The sequence below is a fragment of the Callionymus lyra genome, chromosome 2, assembly GCF_982586985.1.
Source record: "Callionymus lyra chromosome 2, fCalLyr1.hap1.1, whole genome shotgun sequence".
Taxonomy (NCBI): domain Eukaryota; kingdom Metazoa; phylum Chordata; class Actinopteri; order Syngnathiformes; family Callionymidae; genus Callionymus; species Callionymus lyra.
The window spans coordinates 30,394,823-30,414,089 of record NC_141819.1 but is presented as its reverse complement, the minus strand read 5'-3'; the positions used below and the strand labels follow the sequence as shown (position 1 = coordinate 30,414,089).

The window sequence follows — 19,267 nt, the reverse complement described above, 5'->3', positions numbered from 1 at the left end:
TCCCTCAGGAGGTCTCTTTCGGGAAATTGTTTTTTTTCCAATTAGCCACAGCAAATTTTTCATTAAAAATAAATCAATCAACTTGTGTGTGTGTGCGTGCGTGTGCGTAAAATCTTCTCAATTAGTTTTAGTAAAATTAAACAAAAAACTCATTCTCAGTTATTAAAAGAGAAACTGAAGGTGTGTGTGTTTTATGCATATGTTTAAAATCTCCCAAATCCTCCTTCTGTTTTCATTCATGTGTTTGTAAATAGTGGGTCTGTAGAGTGTGTGTGTGTGTGTCTGCTTACATGTGTGTGTGTGTGTATTGTCTCCCTTTTTTGTCTGCTGTTGTGTCTGTGTTTGTATGTGTAAACATGTTTTTGTGTGTTCTCGGGTGTGTTTTTTGGTGGATTTTGTATGTGTTTCTGCTAGTGTGTATGCGCGGTGGTGTATTTGTGTGTGCATGTCTGTCTGTGAATCCCAGTGACTGGTTTTGTTTGTGGGGGTTTCTCGTGTGTGTTTGTCTTTGACTGCCTGTTTGCAAGTGTGTGTTTCTGTATGTAAGTGTTTATGCGGAGGAGTGTGTGGGTTTGTCAGTGTATGTGTGTTCATTTATGTGTGTGTATTTTCTTTTGGTTGTGCAACTATAAAATGAGTTCCAGTAACGTGAAACCAATGAAGAGTTCAACTTCACTGTAATTGAAACAGAAATTCCTCTATTGTTTCTTCAACAAAAAATAAAAAAACCCCGGACCAAACTCTGGAAAGACTACTCACTTGTAAGGACAACAACAAGCAAATAAACCCAACAATCCCCCATAAAGAGTTAGCTCACGGCTAACAATACCTGCACCTGGTCCTCACACAATACCACAACGCCCAGACTACCCATGAGGAAAGACATCAGACACTCACATAGAATTATTAATACTAATTATATTCCTCCGCTTGATGATTATTTATCTGTTGTTTTTAGCTTTTCTTTCTGCTATCACTAGTTTGATGAGGGCTGAGGATTCATATCAGGTAGGGGCAGTAGATGCCGGCTCCTTCTACTCGGCTTGCGGAACTGTCCTGCATGACTACTGAAAAATCTACATCCCCTTTTTATTTTAAAAGATTTGTAATATGCTGGGATCTGTGGGTAGAACGGACATTCATTTCTCCAGTGACCTGGTTGTCCACATGAAAAGCAGCAGTCGTTGCCTGGTGTGAAATACTGTTGGGCTGCAGCCATTTTCTGCCGCTGTTCAGCTTCCCCATCTTTGTGCATGCATGACATCAGTTAATTCACATCCACCTTTGTAGGGAACACCTTTCTCATGGCCTTAAATATTGGTTTTGCATGAGGAGAAAAAAGTGCTTGATATGGCTCCCTACAAGTTCCTGCTGTTTCCTCTATTTTTAACAAATTATCAAAACCCACACATGCCATAACAATTTGTCTCCAATCTCCAATAGCCAATACAATTCCTGTCATATTGTTGCAAAAAACGTTAATCCACGGACCTGCTCCCCTTTCCAAAGGAGGAAGTTTTTCTTTCAGACATTGGACATCCATCATAGTTGCTGAGACGTAATCAGTATAATCCCTCTTTCTTCTACTCTTCATCACTAGAGGAAACTGTCCATGAGGTTCTGTTCCCAATCCATCTAGTCTCCCTTTCTCACCTTTTCTAGTTTTAACTTTATGTTTAGAGGGTGTCAGTGGCGTGCCTGGGTCAAGTCTATAATTACAATGATTGTCTTGTTCGTCATTCTTGCTGCTGCTTCTTTCCTCACTGTCATTTTTCTTTTTCAATTTTTCTGATTTGTCATCTACCTCCTCACACAGCTGCTCTATAGTTCCAAGTGTACTTGTCATGGCTGCGCTCACATCTTTATCTACTTTTTCTTGTCTTATTGCTATTTCAAATATGTTAAGTGTTTTTTCTGTTGTGTCTAACAGATTTGTTTTGTCTATTTCATTACCATCTTGATCCATCATCAGCTGCCCTCCTGTAACATTGAACACTGGTGTCTGGGTGTTCACTTTCTCTTGCATTACCATTTTTTGCAATCTATCAGACAACATTTGTGAGTTTACATTTTGGTTTCCACCTTCTAGGTAAGGTGGTGGTGAATCAGTTTTTTCAGTTACATTATTTTCATCAACAGCTTCCTTTTTAACAGCTTTCACTGGTGCCATCACTTCAGTATTTAACCTTATCATTTTTACCATTTCCATAATCACAAAAAATCTGTCTCTATCAGTTTTAGTTTTTTCTAACAAAGCCAGTCTGTGTTTTTCACTAAACAACATGCTTGTTTTTCTCCTCCTAATGACTTCAAGTTCTAGATTCATATTTTTCACATTTTCACCAAGAATATCTTCTTCAGGCATACGCATGCCCCAATCAGGCAGATTTCCAACCTTTCTTTGCTTTTTAGCCCATTTATACCAGTTTTTTACAACATTTTTCCGATCCAACGGAGCAATTTTTTCCACATACGAACTTACAGAGCGAAACAATACATCACCACATGATCCTATTCCACAAGGCTGCCATTTTACCTGCAGTTCAGATAAATCCATTTCTTATTTTTATTTATTTTATTTTTTTCCTTATTTCTTATTTTTTTATTTTATTTATTTTTACACCAATTGTTCGTCTCCCTCTCTATAAGAGAACTGTCACGCTTGAATACCTATATTATAATCCCAAACTTTATTATGACATGACAATCAAATAAAGTTAATTTTACCATTTAAAAAAAACCTCATAGAACTTTCAAGAAAAAACTCTTTTTTAAACCAAGCTTTCCACAAAACTTGAAAAACATGTATTAGCATTAACGTCGCATTTAGTCAAGAAAGTCGTTATTTTTTTTATCACAATATAGGTACTCACTATACAACCAACGTAACATAAGAAACAACAAGAGTATTTGAATTCGTAAAACTTGCAGCGCAAGAAATGCTTTTTTCCCCAAAAATATTATAACACGCTTGAATACTTATTTTATAATTACCAAAATTTGTATAAAAAAACTTGCAACATGAAATTCACAAGCAAAAAACGCTTTTTTCAACCAATAGAAGTCCACGGCAGTTGACCGTGAAACTTCTTTTATAAATATAGTAAGCCGTTTTTTCCCTCTTTTAAAAATAAACTCACAGCATGAAACTTACAAGAAAAAAACTATCTTTTTTAGCCAATAGAAATTTAAGAAAGCTATAAATTTCTTTAGTTAAAACTTGAAAAACACACATTAGCGTTAACGTTGCATTAATCAAGAAAGTTGTTTTTTGTTTTTTATCATAACATAAGTATTCATAAGGCAGCGTAACCTATAAAAAGCTCTATTTTTTCCCATTCACACGCCATTCGTACTCAAGGGGATCAATAAAGTTTTACCTTACTTTACCTTAAGCATCTCTAAAAGGGTGAATTAAATGCCTTTAAAGCGTGCTAATAGAGATATATTTGTCACTCGATAGAACCCCCGGCCAATTATGTTCTATCTGTGATTACTTTAGGTGCCAAGAGTAGTAACGGAAAATAAAACCAAAACAACAAGTTATATGTTTGCTTGCCTTACAAGCGGAACCAACGCACAACCCATCCACTCATACGGCTTCTAAATCGATTAACTCAGCCAGACGAAACTAAATGCAGAAATTGAATAAAAGGTTTTCTGCTTACCATATTTTGGGCCCGTTCGTCTGACTGGCCTCAGTCGCCGTCTTTTCCTCCAAGAATCTCCAAACAAATCCGAGGGTCACTCGCACCAATTAAAACGATTAAAACTAGTCCGTTTCTGTCGCTCCAACACGACGTCACGTCCGGGTCTTAATACTTTGCTTTATGGAGAGAAAAGGTCAAAATGCAGAGTGTACGGGTCGTTTATTTGCCGCTTCAAGTCAAACAAAGATACAACTTTACGATCGAAAGGACTCGCTCTTTGCCGGCAGCTCTACAGGTCAATAGCTCCGGGAAAGACGGTCTCGGGTTATGGGGCTTCTTTCTATTTAAGGGAAAGTTTCCTGTCCAGGGGGTCGCCTATTCCGGGGCAGTGATTCTTTCATGTTAGCTCCTGTCTCGGGTCACCTGGAGAGTAACTTCCTTCCTTGCCTGTTGTGTGGGCAAGTTCCTTTGTCTTCCAGCCCACCTTTTTTGGGTGTGTTCTGTTTTGCCCTTTTGTTTCACGCCCACAGGTGTGAACTGAGCAGACAGACAGATGCTTCATTAAGTCGCTGATTAATCTCTACTCTGTTCCAAGCTAGCCTTGAGACAGTGTATATCAGTATGAAGTGAAATATTGGTTGTGAATGTGTATTCAAACGTTTAAGCTCTTAGATGAGGCTAGTCATTTATACTCTATATTTTTATTATCTTTTTAGCATTAATTTAACTTATTGCGTATACGTATAGTGTATAATAATTTCCAATCTAACAATACTTTGCTGTATTTGGTAGTTAATCACCATGTTAATTTGTTTGTTTAGCATTTACTTACTGTTTTTCACTGCTTCGCTAATGTTAGCAATGCTAGCAGCTATGTAAAGATAACTGTAGCGACCTGCATCAGCCCCCACTTTCATAATTTTCCTTGGTAATTTACAAAAAGCACCAGGGAAGAAAGTTGCCAATAAAGTTCTGTAAAAGTACTGTATGTTTAAGAAGAATAATTACAATGAATAGCATGTAAAGAAACTCTACATTAGTTACAGCAGAACACTGGCAAATGTCTTATTTGTCAGTGTTTTTTTGTGGTTCAACTGGTGTTAGCTATGATAAAACATAATAAAGAAACAATGGTTTAAGTGACAAATATTACTTTAATCTTTAAAAACAGAAGTAATAGTTATTTTCAGAACATTTTATTTTAGCATATTAAACCTACATCATATTCCTTCTTACACTGGAAAACAGCTTGTTTCTTCAGATAAATGGACATGTGTCAAAATGATGATGAAGAGTTTTATTCTTTGGATCAGCCCAGTCGTGCATCTGTAAATTAACAACTACCATAAAAAAAATACTGCCACCATGTTGATGATACATGCTCATATATGTTCAACCACTAGTTAACCACCACCAAGAGTAAATATATCCACCAAACACACAATAGTGATTTTACTGCAATGTGTAACTTGACTATTTCCTCAAGAGAACTGAAGACAGAAAAATCAGGACTCATCTGTGGGAAGGTTTTTCAGGAAATCTTGGATTTCAGTGCGCATGTTTGAGTTTCTTTGAAAACGCTCCTTCAAGAACTTGATGCTGATGTCACGGAAGAATGACCGTCGTTTCATTTCAGCTGCTTTCATGTGGTATTCCATTGATCTTCTGTATTCTTTACGAATAAAGAAGAGAAATCTTGCATAATGGTTGAAAAGCATTTGTTTGTTTAGATCATCAAGATCTCTTGCTAGAAGTTCCTGGTACTTTTCCTCTCCTACCTCCGGGTTTCTACGTCCATGTATGGCTGCAAGATTAATTTCCTTTACCAGGCAAGTGTCAGGGTACAAATCAATCACTTCCTGGTGAAGGTTTATGGCCCTGTTCATTGTTGCTCGTGGTACATATATCTTCTTCATATTGTAGTAGGTGACCCTCCATAAGTAGCAGAGTGCAGCACACCTTTTCAGGAAGCGTTCATCTGGATGTTCTCTCAGGGCTTCTTCTGCCAGCTCAACTGCCTCATCAATGGAGAGGAATTCTTTGTAAACTCTTAAAATTGCTTTCAGACCACTGTAACTACTGACAGGGTTTCTTAGAACCTGCTCAGCCATCTCTCGAGCTTTGTCTCTAACATCTATACCTTCTTTTCGTCCATGATGAAAGTGTTTGATTGCAATGTACACGTTCTCTGGATCCTCTTGTCTGGCACGTTCTAATCTCTGCCTGACGTCATCTGTCAGGGGAAGCTTATGCTTCTGAGCTCTGACTAATGCTAAGACGAGGGAGGTCTTCCACTCCACCCGCTCTGGTTCTCTCTCAATGGCAGCCAGAAAAAGTTCTTCAACCTTCTTCAGATGGTCGTTGACCAATGTCATCAGTGTCCAGGCCTTCTCAGCAGTCACCTCTGCGTGCAGGTCATCCTGGCTCACATTTGGGTGTTGACTCCTCAGATCTTCAACTTTTGATAGGTATCGCTCACTTTCTGACTGGTGTCCCATGAGATGGTGCAACCAAGCCAGGTTCCTGTAGTTCACCATCATCCAAGGACCCTCTTCAGTGTCATGTCTGCGCTTGAACTCCTCTGTGGCCAGGTTAAGAAACCTCAAGGCCTCTTCATCTGAGCCCAGACGGTGATGAAGGTAACCCAGGAGGTTGTAGATGTGAGGCAGCCAACAGTTCCCTTCATCTGTGCCAATGTCCTCCAGATCATCCCTGACAACCCATGGTTTCTTCTCCTGGGCGAGTTCCTCCCATGTGAAGTGACACTGCAGGGTCTTCAGTCTGGCCTCCATGTTTGTCTGACTCTCACTGTTGGAGACAAGTCCACACTTTAGTACCACAGTGTTGTGTGTCCGTGTGTATTTGTTATCATGAAACTGTGCAATCAAATATATTTGTTTATTTAATATATAAAGAAATACGGTGATTGTCTCTCTGTGGGTGAAATGTTGTTTTATGTTTGAAAGCTGTGTGTGCTGTTCACAGTATACAGTATATTTATTTAGTGTTTTAAATAGCATCAGTGCAAGTGTGTTCTAGTGTGTGTGTACATTGGTTTATTGAAGAGTCCTTGGTTGTGTGTGTAAAAGCCAGTATGTGATAGAAATAACATTTTACTATTGTTTGTTTGAATTCTTCACATAGGTGTGATTTGCTATTTAAGGTTGATTGATTTTTAGTGATGGTATTATATTTAAAAATTGAGTTATTCCATAAGTTCAAATCAACTCACCTCATATTTTTGGATGCTTGAGTTTTCGTCTTCACTCTTAGTCTGTGTTGTCTTTGAGCAGTGACGGGTAACCAACCAGACACTTTATATGCAGACAGATCAAAGTCGAGTTTGGGCACATTCTTATGGTTCCCTTTGTTTCAGGTGACATTTCGCAGAAATAAAACCGAAAGCGGCGACGTTTCCAGACACACCTAAGTTAACTATGCTCCCTGAATACTAAATACATAAAACTTTACTCTTCAATATTTTACTCTGGTTTGTGCTATTAAGTAATGTTGTGGTTTGCTGTTTGTCTTTGTGTCGACTGATTTATTTGTGTGTTTAGTGAGTTCATTGTTTTGTGTCATTAAATCTTTTCAGTAGAGAATGAACGAATAAGTTATAAAAACAAAAGTTGTCTTTACTTAACAGTGCGTAGCATAGTGCAGCGACTTGACACTCACGTGTTGAAAGTGCAAAAGTCGAATAGACAGAAAAACAGAGGAATCAATTTAGCTGACTTTGCCAAACACCAGCAACAACGCCAAACAAAAACCGAACCACAGAGCTCAAACACAGAGATGGACGGGGGACTTAATTGTGCACGGGTGGGATGTTGAACTACAGGTGTGCCAATCTGAACCTGGGGAGTAGACAGCAGAGCAGGAGTTGTCCCGACAAACTCTCATTTTTCCAACTTCAGTTAAGTGAGCAGCTCCGTAATAGACCCATGATGGGACCAGTCCGTGGAGTAAACCAATACATGCAACTAAAAATTGTATTTACCAACCTTTGAAAAGACTCTTAGTGGGCCCGATCACTTTGTGACCAAAGACCTGCTCCGCCGGACTAAAGCCCAGAGACTTTTGTACAGTCTAACTTAAAACCAACAGTCAAAGTCAAAGGTTGGTGGCTACACACATTATTGTTAGAAGGAATTGGTATAGACAAAAATTTCTTCCACTATCCTGAACCAAAACACTAACATATCTAGCAAACTCTGAGAAAGACAATATATCTAACAGGACCAATGATTGTGCTGCTTCCCTATCTCTGAGTATCTGTGCATGACATCGGTCCACAACGTCCAGACTACCCATGAGGAAGGACATCAGACATTCACATAGAATTATTAATAATTTGCTGTATTTGGTAGTTAATCACCATGTTAATTTGGTTGTTTAGCATTTACTTACTGTTTTTCACTGCTTTGCTAATGTTAGCAATGCTAGCGGCTAAGCAAAGATAACTGTAGTGACGTGCATCAGCCCCCACTTTCATAATTTTCCTTTGTAATTTACAAAAAACACCAGGGAAGAAAGTTGCCAATAAAGTTCTGTAAAAGTATTGTATGTTTAAGAAGAAGAATAACAATGAATTGCATGTAAAGCAACTCTACATTAGTCACAGCACTGGCAAATGTCTTATTTGTCAGAGTTGGTTTTTGTGGTTCAACTTGTCACGGTGCGGAAGGAAACCCAGGCGAACGGACTCATTCCCGTGGCGGAGCACGTGAGCGAGTTGTGTGCGTACTCGACCCGCGGAAGAGCCTTGACCCAGGTGGTGGGAGCGCCGGAGACCAGGCAGAGGAGAGGTCTCTAGGTCCTGGTTGACCCTCTCTGTTTGGCCATTGGCCTGGGGGTGATACCCTGAGGTGAGGCTGGGCCGGGGACCCGATGAGTCGGCAGAACTCTGTCCAAAAGCGGGAGGTGAACTGCCGGCGGCCGGGGACCACCGGAAGGGCTGTGACTCAGAAGTGAGAAAGTGTAAGGGAAAGCAGACAGTACTGAAATTACGGATGAAACGCCAGTAAAAATTAGCAAACCCGAGAAACCGTTGCAGAGCCTTGCGTGTATCGGGGGCCGGCCAGTCGGAGACCGCCTGTACCTCTATGTATCCATAGAGATTCTACCAGGGCTAATGATATAACCGAGGAATGAGACGGTCTGGACATGAAACTCGCACTTCTCTGCCTTGACGAACAGTTGATGCGCGAGAAGACGGCTAAGGACTGAGCGTACATGCTGGCGGTGGGACAGTTAGTCCTTCGAAAAAACAAACAGATCATCTCGTCCTGGGTCCCTGGCAGCGACAGCGGGATGAGGAAGACCTCAGCGAGCGTGGAGTCTGGCCAGTTGAACTGCGCTGCCATGATGCGGAACTGGATGGCGAAGTCCGACACGTGCTGTGCCCCTTGGCGCAGGTGGAGGAGAGATCGAGCTGATTCTCGACCCAGAGGGCCGCGTTTAAAAATGCGTTCCAGGGCTGTGGTGAACTCCTCCACGGAGTCACAGATGGCCGACCGCCGTTTCCACTCAGCCGTGGCCCAGGCTTCCGCTCGTCCGCACAACAGAGAAATGATATATGCTACTCTGGTGCGTTCGGTCGGGAAAGCAGCACAGTTCAGTTCAAAGTGCAGGCTGCACTTAACGAGGAATCCACTCACTTTACCGGAGTCACCGGAGAAAAGGGACGGGCGGTTGAGTGCGCTGGTGGATGGTGCAGTGACGGCAGCAGCGGTGTCTGACTCACCGGGCTGCGGCGGTGGGGTAGCCGGTGTCGTGGAAGTCCCGGCAGCGAGGGCAGGCCCGGGGGGCAGGAACTGGTTGGAGAGCACCTCCATCTGTTCACCCAGAGCTTGGATCTGTGCCGCCATGGTGGCCACTTGATGGCCCATTGTCTGCTGCTGGGAAACGTGCCGGGCGGCCATTGCCCCAATGCCGTACCTCAGCTTGGCGAAGGAAGAAGCATTACTCGTGACCTGCTCATGGTAAGTCGCACCGGACTCGGGGGAGGAACTTTCCGCTGGGTTCATTGTTGGTCGGTTCATTCTGTCAGGGTGCGGAAGGAAACCCAGGCGCAGAAAGTGTCTGATTGTCAAACTTGACAGATTTATTAGCAGCAGGCAAAGGGATCGTCACAGGTAGTCCAGGAAATATACAGGTACGATATCCAGAAAAACAGGTCAAGGGCACAGGCAGGCAGAAAAATGAGAAAACGTACCAGGGTCAAAACCGGGAAGACAAAACAATCTCGAATTGGAAGTCTGAAACGTGAAACATGAACTAGACTGACACGGGACAACAAGTGTGACGAACTGACAAAGACTGAGGGAGAGTGAGCAGAATATGAAGGCTGCCAGCAATCACTGGCAGCTGCAGAACACAAGACAGATGGAGACAATAACAATCAGCAGGGGGAGGGACCGGAAAGGAAACTCACAGACACAGAAGGAAGCAGGTTTCAAAGTTACTAGCTTCATCTAAGAGCTTAAACGTTTGAATACACATTCACAATCAACATTTCACTCAGACTGATTTACACAGTTTCAAGACAAGCTTGAAACAGAATTAGAGAAATGACACCGGTTATTTAAACATCTGTTCATCTGCCTTTTCACACCTGGGGTCGTGAAACAAAGAGCGAAGCGGGACACACCCAGGAGCGGGGGGGGGGGACCATTTGGCGAGAGGGGGAGGACCTCCCGGCCCGGAAATTTGCCTTAAAAATAGCGATGTTTCTACGGATCAGGACTGTTTCTCCAGGACTATTGACTTGTACAGTCGCCGAGAGGAAGTGTGTCCGGTCGCGATCGTAAAGCTTGTATTTTGTTTGACTTGAAGCAGCGAATAAACGACCCGTGACACACTCTGAATTGACCATCTTTTTCCACAAAGTAAAATTATAAGTATGACGGCGTGTTGGAGCGACCAGAACGGACTCGTGTTTTGAACGTTTTAATGTATAACTTGACTATTTTCTCAAGAGAACTGAAGACGGAAAAATCAGGACTCATCTGTAGGAAGGTTTTTTAGGAAATCTTTGATTCCAGTGCTATTTGGGGTTCTTGGATTATTTGCACTCTTCTTCAAGAACTCGATGCTGTTGTCACGGAAGAATGAACGTGGTTTCATCTCAGCAGTTGCTTTCATGTATTCCACTGATCTTCTGTAATCTCTACGATTAAAGAAGAGAAATCTTGCATAATGGTTGAAAAGCATTTGTGTGTGATGATCATCAAGATCTCTTGCTAGAAGTTCCTGGTACATTTCCTCTCCTACCTCCGGATCTCTACATATTGTATGGTCGCAAGATTACTTTCTTTTACCAGGCAAGTGTCAGGGTACAAAGCAATCACTTCCTGGTGAAGGTTTATGGCCCGGTTCATTGTTGCTGGGGATACATTGTTGCTCCTATTGTAGTAGGTGGCCCTCCATAAGTAGCAGAGTGCAGCACACCTTTTCAGGAAGCGTTCATCTGGATGTTCTCTCAGGGCTTCTTCTGCCAGCTCAACTGCCTCATCAATGGAGAGGAATTCTTTGTAAAATCTTATCATTGCTTTCAGACCATTGTAACTACTGACAGGGTTTCTTAGAACCAGCCAAGCCATCTCTCGAGCTTTGTCTCTAACATCTATACCTCCTTTTCGTCCACGATGAAAGTGTTTGATTGCAATGTACATGTTCTCTGGATCCTCTTGTCTGGCACGTTCTAATCTCTGCCTGACCTCATCTGTCAGGGGAAGCTCATGCTTCTGAGCTCTGACTAATGCTAAGGCGAGGGAGGTCTTCCACTCCACCCGCTCTGGTTCTCTCTCAATGGCAGCCAGAAAAAGTTCTTCAACCTTCTTCAGATGGTCGTCGACCAATGTCATCAGTGTCCAGGCCTTCTCAGCAGTCACCTCTGCGTGGAGGTCATCCTGGCTCACATTTGGGTGTTGACTCCTCAGATCTTCAACCTTTGATAGGTATCGCTCACTTTCTGGCTGGTGTCCCATGAGATGGTGCAACCAAGCCAGGTTCCCGTAGTTCACCATCATCCAAGGACCCTCTGACTCTCACTGTTGGAGACAAGTCCACACTTTAGTACCACAGTGTTGTGTGTCCGTGTGTATTTGCAATCATGAAACTGTGCAATCAACTTTAATTATTGTTTATTGCTTGTGTGTGTTTTTATATTTCTGTCAGCGCTAGTCTGTTCCTTCTTTAAAAAAAGAAAATTAATAACAATAAATTAAATGTGTGTGCTTTAAAAGAGTTAAGCGGAGGGCCAAAGGTCGTGTGTAAAAGCCAGTATGTGGGAGAAATAATGTTAAATGCCGTCATGTGTCACGTGACTATGTGTTGAGACATTGTCAAGTTGAGTTTTCTTACTTATTTCTAAACCTTTCAGCTGCAAATCACTATACAGTTACCTTTAATATAACCAATTACGTTATACCTCTGTGTTTGTGACTCTGTGCGTGTTTGTATATGTGTGTGTTTGTGTGTGTGTGCGTGTGCGTGTGTGCCTAGGTGTATGTATGTGTGTGTGTGGGTGTGCAAGGGCGGACTGGGACGGTGAAGTGTCCCGGGAGTCATTGACAGACGGGCCCACTTTATGGTTGGTGTTCAGGCTATCAAGCCTGAACACTGATGAAAAGCATTTTACGTTGTTTTAGACCTAAATCACATAGTAAACAATAACCTGAACCCTAAAGTAGCATGCAGTTAAATAATTACAGTAGTGTTTTTAATGAATATCATGGTTTTAATCGGGTCATTGATACAATGAGTAGACCACTAGATGGCGACACAATTTCAACACTGAGCATATGTTATTTAACAATAGTTGGAAAAACAAAGCTAACTATGTAGGACATGAAAACTAAACCCACAACATTAATGAAAATGAGAACTTAAGTGAAAACAGAAAAATAATATTTGAAAAAAAGAAGAGAAAAGTTGGCATTTGAAGGATTCCATTTTGGTCCGAATTCTCTCTGGAGTCTCTCTCTGGAGTCCCCTCTGAAAGATATAAATGAGAAAGAAAAATATTACTTGAATCACAAAATACAATATGTCATGAGCTGAGAGTACATTCAGAAATGCAATAAAAACATCCTGAAGCCTTAGTCAAAATCACAGAGATAAATATTTGAATTGATAATTAAAGCAATGTTAATATACATACTTAACTTTACTCAATTAGAAGTTATTTCAAACAATTATTTCTAAAAAATTCCCATGATCAATAGTGTTATAGTCCAGTGTGTCGTTGCCTCAGCTTGACTCTGTCGCTCAAAACCCTTTTGCGGATGAGCTTCATGACGGCTATGACGCTCCAACACTTCTCATCTCCTGGGGACTCGCTGTCTATGAAGAGACATGTGAGGTCCTAGGAGAAGGTCCTTAATGGTTTTTTAGACGACCGTAGGAAGTATGCCTCGCTACAATTTGGGTGAATATCACTTTGCTCATCGACTCTAAGGTGAATGTGTGTTAAATTGGTCATGCCAGTGATGAAGGAGCTTCTATCCCTAGGATTAGTATAAGCCATGCAAAGAAACAAAGAGTGCTCCTGTGTCCTGTTGGATTAAAAATTATTATACACTATACGTATACGCCATACTTAAATGAATGCTAAAAGATAATCAAAATATAAAGTATAAGCTACTCGCTTCATCTTAGAGCTTAAACGTTTGAATACACATTCACAGTCAACATTTCACTCCAGACTGATACACTGTTACAAGAAAAGCTTGGAACAGGATTAGAGTCATGACAGAGATTACTTTAACATCTGTCCGTCTGCCCGTTTCACACCTGTGGGCGTGAAACAGAGAACGAAGCAGGGACACATCTGTGGGGGGGGGGGGGGGGGGGGGCTAGGAGACAGGAACTTCCACCGAAGTACATTTGAATGATAAACAAAGTAGGAAGAATTCTCCACAGGAGATCGTAACACAGGGAGTTTGAAGGAACCAATAGGGCGATAGGGGGAGGACCTCTCGGCCTGTAAATTTGCCTTAAATATAGCGATGTTATTATTGTTCGAGACATCTTTCCCGGAGCTATTGACCTGTAGAGCTGCTGGCAAAGAGCGTGTCCGATCGATCGTAAAAGTTTGTATCTTTGTTTGACTTGAAGCGGCGAATAAACGACCTGTTACACTCTGCATTGACCTCTTTTCTCCATAAAGCAAAGTATTAAGACCCGGAGGTGACGTCGTGTTGGAACGACGGAAACAAACTCAGTTTTAACCGTTTTAGTCCTTATCGCATTAACAGCCATATCCTGTTTGAACCATCTTTGCTGAAAAATTCCCTCTGACTTCATGGTTGTCTGACCTTTGCTGTGGGTGAAAATGAAGGAAGAGTTCTAATGTTTCTGGCTTTGGTTTGAAGAAATAATCAACTTCTGCATGAGGAGCACTGGCTTCCTTGTCTTGACCATCTTTATCAACAGCAGCATCATATACAGGCTACAAACGATTAGTATTGTCAGTTATATTATAAATCACTAACAATGCCCTGTTAACAAACTATGAGGATTGCAGTTTTTGGTGTAAGTTATTTTCATCAGCATCACCATAACAATAATGGAGCTTGTATAGAGATCCTCTGTCCACAGCTGGATCATCTTCAACCTGGAAAATAACATATTAGTAATGTTAATTATGCTAGTTAACCAATACAAGCACATCATCTTCATCAGTACTATACTAAAAATAAATAGTTTAAGATTAGTTAATTATGTACATACGATTATGTAAGGTTATTAAGCAATATAATGCCAGAAACGTACACAAAACTAATCATATTTCCACCATACAACCCGAACCATCCAGTGATGATCCCATGAAGGATGGTCATGTATAAACGCATACATAACAAAGTTTATGACGCTTCTCTTCACTTGCTGAAGTAGCTAAAAATGCACTAAAGATGCTGAATTATCATTTTCATTTCATTTGTACAAGTTTATGTGCCATTTCCCAGATAAGACCCTGACAATTACATTTTTGCAAAGGCAGGTTGATAGTGTCTAGATAAAAGGTTATCCATAGCTTAACTATGTTTGCTAATCTTCCTAATATAACTTACCATCATGAGGTCGTTCGCTCTGTCCCGTCCTCTGTCATCTCAGCATCAACACCATCTTTGTCAGCACTACTGCTGGGTATGTCATCATCTTGGGTGGACACTGGTCCAGAACGACCACCAAATAGGTCCATTATTTAAAAACTTGTTGCTGCAAGTTGACTCAAGGATTTTTTTTGGATTTTTTTTTTTACCCCTGAGCTTTTCAGTACCACCTTGTTTTTTTTTATGCTCCATTTTTCCAAGACTAGCTTGTTATCAATTGTTTATCACAGCTCTAGCTCCTCTTCAGAAGCTTGATTGACAGGTGAGAAATGGGTGGGACTTACCAAGCGAGACGAAATGTGAGATAGCCTTAAAAAAATAAATAATAATAATAATAATAATAATAATCACGGCCCTGCCCAAAAACCCAACTGCCCACCGGGGAAATCCCCGGTAGCCCCGTACGCCAGTCCGCCCCTGTGTGTGTGTGTGTGTGTGTGTGGGTGTGTGTGTGTGTGTCGAGTAAATAAAAATTAGACAAACAAAACTACTCTTACTTAATACTATGAATCATAAAGGTGATTATTTTTATAATTAAAAATCAATATATGAGTTATAACTGTAAATACTCACTTCATGATTGGTCAGTTTTCGTCTTCACTCTTTTGTTTTCGCCGGATCTCTACCGTCCTTTTATGGCTGCAAGATTACTTTCCTTTACCAGGCAAGTGTCAGGGTACAAAGCAATCACTTCCTTGTGAAGGTTTATGGCCCGGTTCATTGTTTCTGCTGGTACAGCGTCGTTCTTATTGTACCAGATGATCTTCCAATAGTAGCAGAGTGCTGCACACCTTTTCAGGAAGCGTTCATCTGGACGTTCTCTCAGGGCTTCTTCTGCCAGCTCAACTGCCTCATCAATGGAGAGGAATTTTATGTAAACTATTAAAATTGCTTTCAGACCACTGTAACTACTGACAGGGTTTCTTAGAACCAGCTCAGCCATCTCTCGAGCTTTGTCTCTAACATCTATACCTCCTTTTCGTCCATGATGAAGGTGTTTGATTGCAATGTACACGTTCTCTGGATCCTCTTGTCTGGCACGTTCTAATCTCTGCCTGACCTCATCTGTCAGGGGAAGCTCATGCTTCTGAGCTCTGACTAATGCTAAGACGAGGGAGGTCATCCACTCCACCCGCTCTGGTTCTCGCTCAATGGCAGCCAGAAAAAGTTCTTCAACCTTCTTCAGATGGTCGTCAACCAATGTCATCAGTGTCCAGGCCTTCTCAGCAGTCACCTCTGTGTGCAGGTCATCCTGGCTCACATTTGGGTGTTGACTCCTCAGATCTTCAACCTTTGATAGGTATCGCTCACTTTCTGGCTGGTGTCCCATGAGATGGTGCAACCAAGCCAGGTTCCGGTAGTTCACCATCATCCAAGGACCCTCTTCAGTGTCGTGTCTGCGCTTGAACTCCTCTGTGGCCAGGTTAAGAAACCTTAAGGCCTCTTCATCTCAGCCCAGACGGTGATGAAGGTAACCCAGGAGGTTGTAGGTGTGAGGCAGCCAACAGTTCCCTTCATCTGTGCCGATGTCCTCCAGATCATCCCTGACAACCCATGGTTTCTTCTCCTGGAGGAGTTCCTTCCATGTGAAGTGACACTGCAGGGTCTTCAGTCTGGCCTCCATGTTTGTCTGACTCTCACTGTTGGAGACAAGTCCATACTTTAGTACAACAGTGTTGTGTGTCCTTGTGTATTTGTTATCATGAAACTGTGCAATCAACTATATATTTTTATTTAATATATAAAGTGTGTCGAGTAAATAAAAATTAGACAAACAAAACTACTCTTACTTAATACTATGAATCATAAAGATGATTATTTTTATATTTAAAAATCAATATATTTGAGTTATAACTGTAAATACTCACCTCATGATTTGTCAGTTTTCGTCTACACTCTTAGTTTGTGTTTTCTTGTCAGTGTCTGGAGATCAAAAGCCACTTTATATAGAGTCAGACCAGGAGGAGTTGAGTCTGCGCACTGAAGGATCACTCTGACTCTGTGTCAGTTTCTATTACACTGAACTGAAACTGCTCAGAATCCTTGTGCATGTATTTTTATGTGTTTAGTTTTTAGAGTAGAATTATTTATTACTTTGCTGTATTTGGTAGTTAATAACCATGTTATTTTGTTTGTTTAGCATTTTAATTTGTTGTTGTGTTTAGTGAATCATAAAATGTTCAAACGATTCAACAGAAAACTTATGAATTCCTAAAACCTTTCTTAAAAACCACAACACTTTCTCCTAAAATGCACATTTCATACATTTAATGTCTTTTTGAAATAAAACAAATGAAGCTTCATGACAAGTCAAACATAAACTCCTTTATTTCTTGTCTTGACTGATTATTGTACATGAAATAAAACCCAGAGAGTAAAGTTCATGAGAAGCTGTGTGAACGTGCTTGTGTGTGTCGAATTCTCGGTTTAAGATTGTGTGAATTAAAACAAAATACACAAGAGACAAGATAAGACATCATTTTGATCGTACAGTCATACATTTGTTCAATAATAGGAATACACTTGGCTTTCATTCTGGTAAAACACACACACTTATCATGTATGTAAAATCTCGATTTGTTGGCTCTCTATGAAAGTTAAAGTGAATCAAATGTGGGTGAGAGTCGGGACATGAACGTCTCCGAGGAACGTGTAACTTGACTATTTCCTCAAGAGAACTGAAGACACAACAGTCAGGACTAATCTGTGAGACGCATTTGCAGGAAATCTTTGATTTCAGTGCTATTTTGGGTTCTTGGATTTTTTGCACTCCTTTTCAAGAACTCGATGCTGTTGTCACGGAAGAATGATCGTGGTTTCATTTCAGCTGCTTTCATGTTGTATTCCACTGATCTTCTGTGATCTCTACGATTAAAGAAGATAAATCTTGCATAACAGTTGAAAAGCATTTGTGTGTCTAGATCATCAAGATCTCTTGCTAGAAGTTCCTGGTACATTTCCTCTCCTACCTCCGGATCTCTACGTCCTTGTATGGCTGCAAGATTAATTTCCTTTACCAGGCAAGTGTCAGGGTACAAAGCAATCACTTCCTTGTGAAGGCTTATGGCCCTGTTCATTATTTCTGCTGGTACAGCGTCGTTCTTATTGTACCAGATGATCTTCCAATAGTAGCAGAGTGCTGCACACCTTTTCAGGAAGCGTTCATCTGGATGTTCTCTCAGGGCTTCTTCTGCCAGCTCAACTGCCTCATCAATGGAGAGGAATTTTATGTAAACACTTAAAATTGCTTTCAGACCACTGTAACTACTGACAGGGTTTCTTAGAACCTGCACAGCCATCTCTCGAGCTTTGTCTCTAACATCTATACCTTCTTTTCGTCCATGATGAAGGTGTTTGATTGCAATGTACACGTTCTCTGGATCCTCTTGTCTGGCACGTTCTAAATTCTGCCTGACGTCATCTGTCAGGGGGAGCTCATGCTTCAGAGCTCTGACTAATGCTAAGGCGAGGGAGGTCTTCCACTCCACCCGCCCTGGTTCTTTCTCAATGGCAGCCAGAAAAAGTTCTTCAACCTTCTTCAGATGGTCGTCGACCAATGTCATCAGTGTCCAGGCCTTCTCAGCAGTCACCTCTGTGTGCAGGTCATCCTGGCTCACATTTGGGTGTTGACTCCTCAGATCTTCAACCTTTGATAGGTATCGCTCACTTTCTGGCTGGTGTCCCATGAGATGGTGCAACCAAGCCAGGTTCCCGTAGTTCACCATCATCCAAGGACCCTCTTCAGTGTCGTGTCTGCGCTTGAACTCCTCTGTGGCCAGGTTAAGAAACCTCAAGGCCTCTTCATCTGAGCCCAGACGGTGATGAAGGTAACCCAGGAGGTTGTAGATGTGAGGCAGCCAACAGTTCCCTTCATCTGTGCCGATGTCCTCCAGATGATCCCTGACAACCCATGGTTTGATCTCCTGGACGAGTTCCTTCCATGTGAAGTGACACTGCAGGGTCTTCAGTCTGGCCTCCATGTTTGTCTGACTCTCACTGTTGGAGACAAGTCCACACTTTAGTACAACAGTGTTGTGTGTGCGTGTGTATTTGTTATCATGAAACTGTGCAATCAACTATATATTTTTATTTAATATATAAAAAAATATGGTGATTGTCTCTCTGTGGGTGAAATGTTGCAAATGTTGGTCTATGTTTGAAAGCTGTGTGTGCTGCTCACAGTATACAGTATATTTACGCTTGTGTGTTTTTGGGTGTGTTTAAAATGGCATCAGTGCAAGTGTGTTCTAGTGTGTGTGTACATTGGTTTATTGAAGAGTCCTTGGTTGTGTGTGTAAAAGCCGGTATGTGATAGAAATAACAGTTTACTATTGTTTGTTTGAATTCTTCACATAGGTGTGATTTTCTATTTAAGGTTGATCGATTTTTAATTAATGTATTATATTTAAAAATTGAGTTATTCCATAAGTTCAAATCAACTCACCTCATATTTTTGGATGCTTGAGTTTTCGTCTTCACTCTTAGTCTGTTGTCTTC

General features: G+C 41.3%; 4 protein-coding genes and 1 pseudogene across 5 annotated transcripts in view; all 5 read right to left on the bottom strand.

Annotated features, from left to right (window-relative positions):
* LOC148086488 (uncharacterized) overlaps window positions 1–9,498 on the bottom strand; it is a 74,615-nt gene extending 65,117 nt beyond the window's left edge. The window contains exon 1 of the mRNA XM_087784632.1: window positions 8,699–9,498. Coding sequence (XP_087640758.1) covers window positions 8,699–9,487 — 789 coding nt within the window. The 5' untranslated portion in view covers window positions 9,488–9,498. The remainder of the gene's footprint in view (window positions 1–8,698) is intronic.
* Window positions 4,913–6,921, bottom strand: LOC148086489 (antiviral innate immune response effector IFIT1-like). The gene is made up of 2 exons (XM_087784626.1): window positions 6,883–6,921; window positions 4,913–6,458 (listed from the first exon to the last, which is right to left on the bottom strand). The coding sequence occupies exons 1-2, from the start codon at window positions 6,885–6,887 to the stop codon at window positions 5,156–5,158; spliced, it is 1,308 nt and encodes a 435-aa protein (XP_087640752.1). The 5' UTR covers window positions 6,888–6,921; the 3' UTR covers window positions 4,913–5,155.
* Window positions 9,499–10,921: 1,423 nt separating the features above from the next.
* On the bottom strand, window positions 10,922–11,680 carry LOC148086487 (protein IFIT1 homolog B-like). The gene has a single exon (XM_087782992.1). It carries the CDS (start codon window positions 11,678–11,680, stop codon window positions 10,922–10,924), a length of 759 nt encoding a protein of 252 aa, XP_087639118.1.
* A 686-nt stretch (window positions 11,681–12,366) lies between these two features.
* Window positions 12,367–16,677, bottom strand: LOC148086486 (protein IFIT1 homolog B-like; annotated as a pseudogene). The gene is made up of 2 exons (XR_015710537.1): window positions 16,639–16,677; window positions 12,367–16,410 (listed from the first exon to the last, which is right to left on the bottom strand). The product of XR_015710537.1 is annotated as a protein IFIT1 homolog B-like (transcript).
* Window positions 16,678–17,085: 408 nt separating this feature from the next.
* LOC148086485 (antiviral innate immune response effector IFIT1-like) lies at window positions 17,086–19,267 on the bottom strand. The gene is made up of 2 exons (XM_087782930.1): window positions 19,215–19,267; window positions 17,086–18,766 (listed from the first exon to the last, which is right to left on the bottom strand). Exons 1-2 carry the CDS (start codon window positions 19,217–19,219, stop codon window positions 17,470–17,472), a joined length of 1,302 nt encoding a protein of 433 aa, XP_087639056.1. The 5' UTR covers window positions 19,220–19,267; the 3' UTR covers window positions 17,086–17,469.

Excerpts from the sequence above, each read along its gene's own strand:
- LOC148086487 (XM_087782992.1), bottom strand. The coding sequence starts at position 11,680 with ATGGTGAACTACGGGAACCTGGCTTGGTTGCACCATCTCATGGGACAC.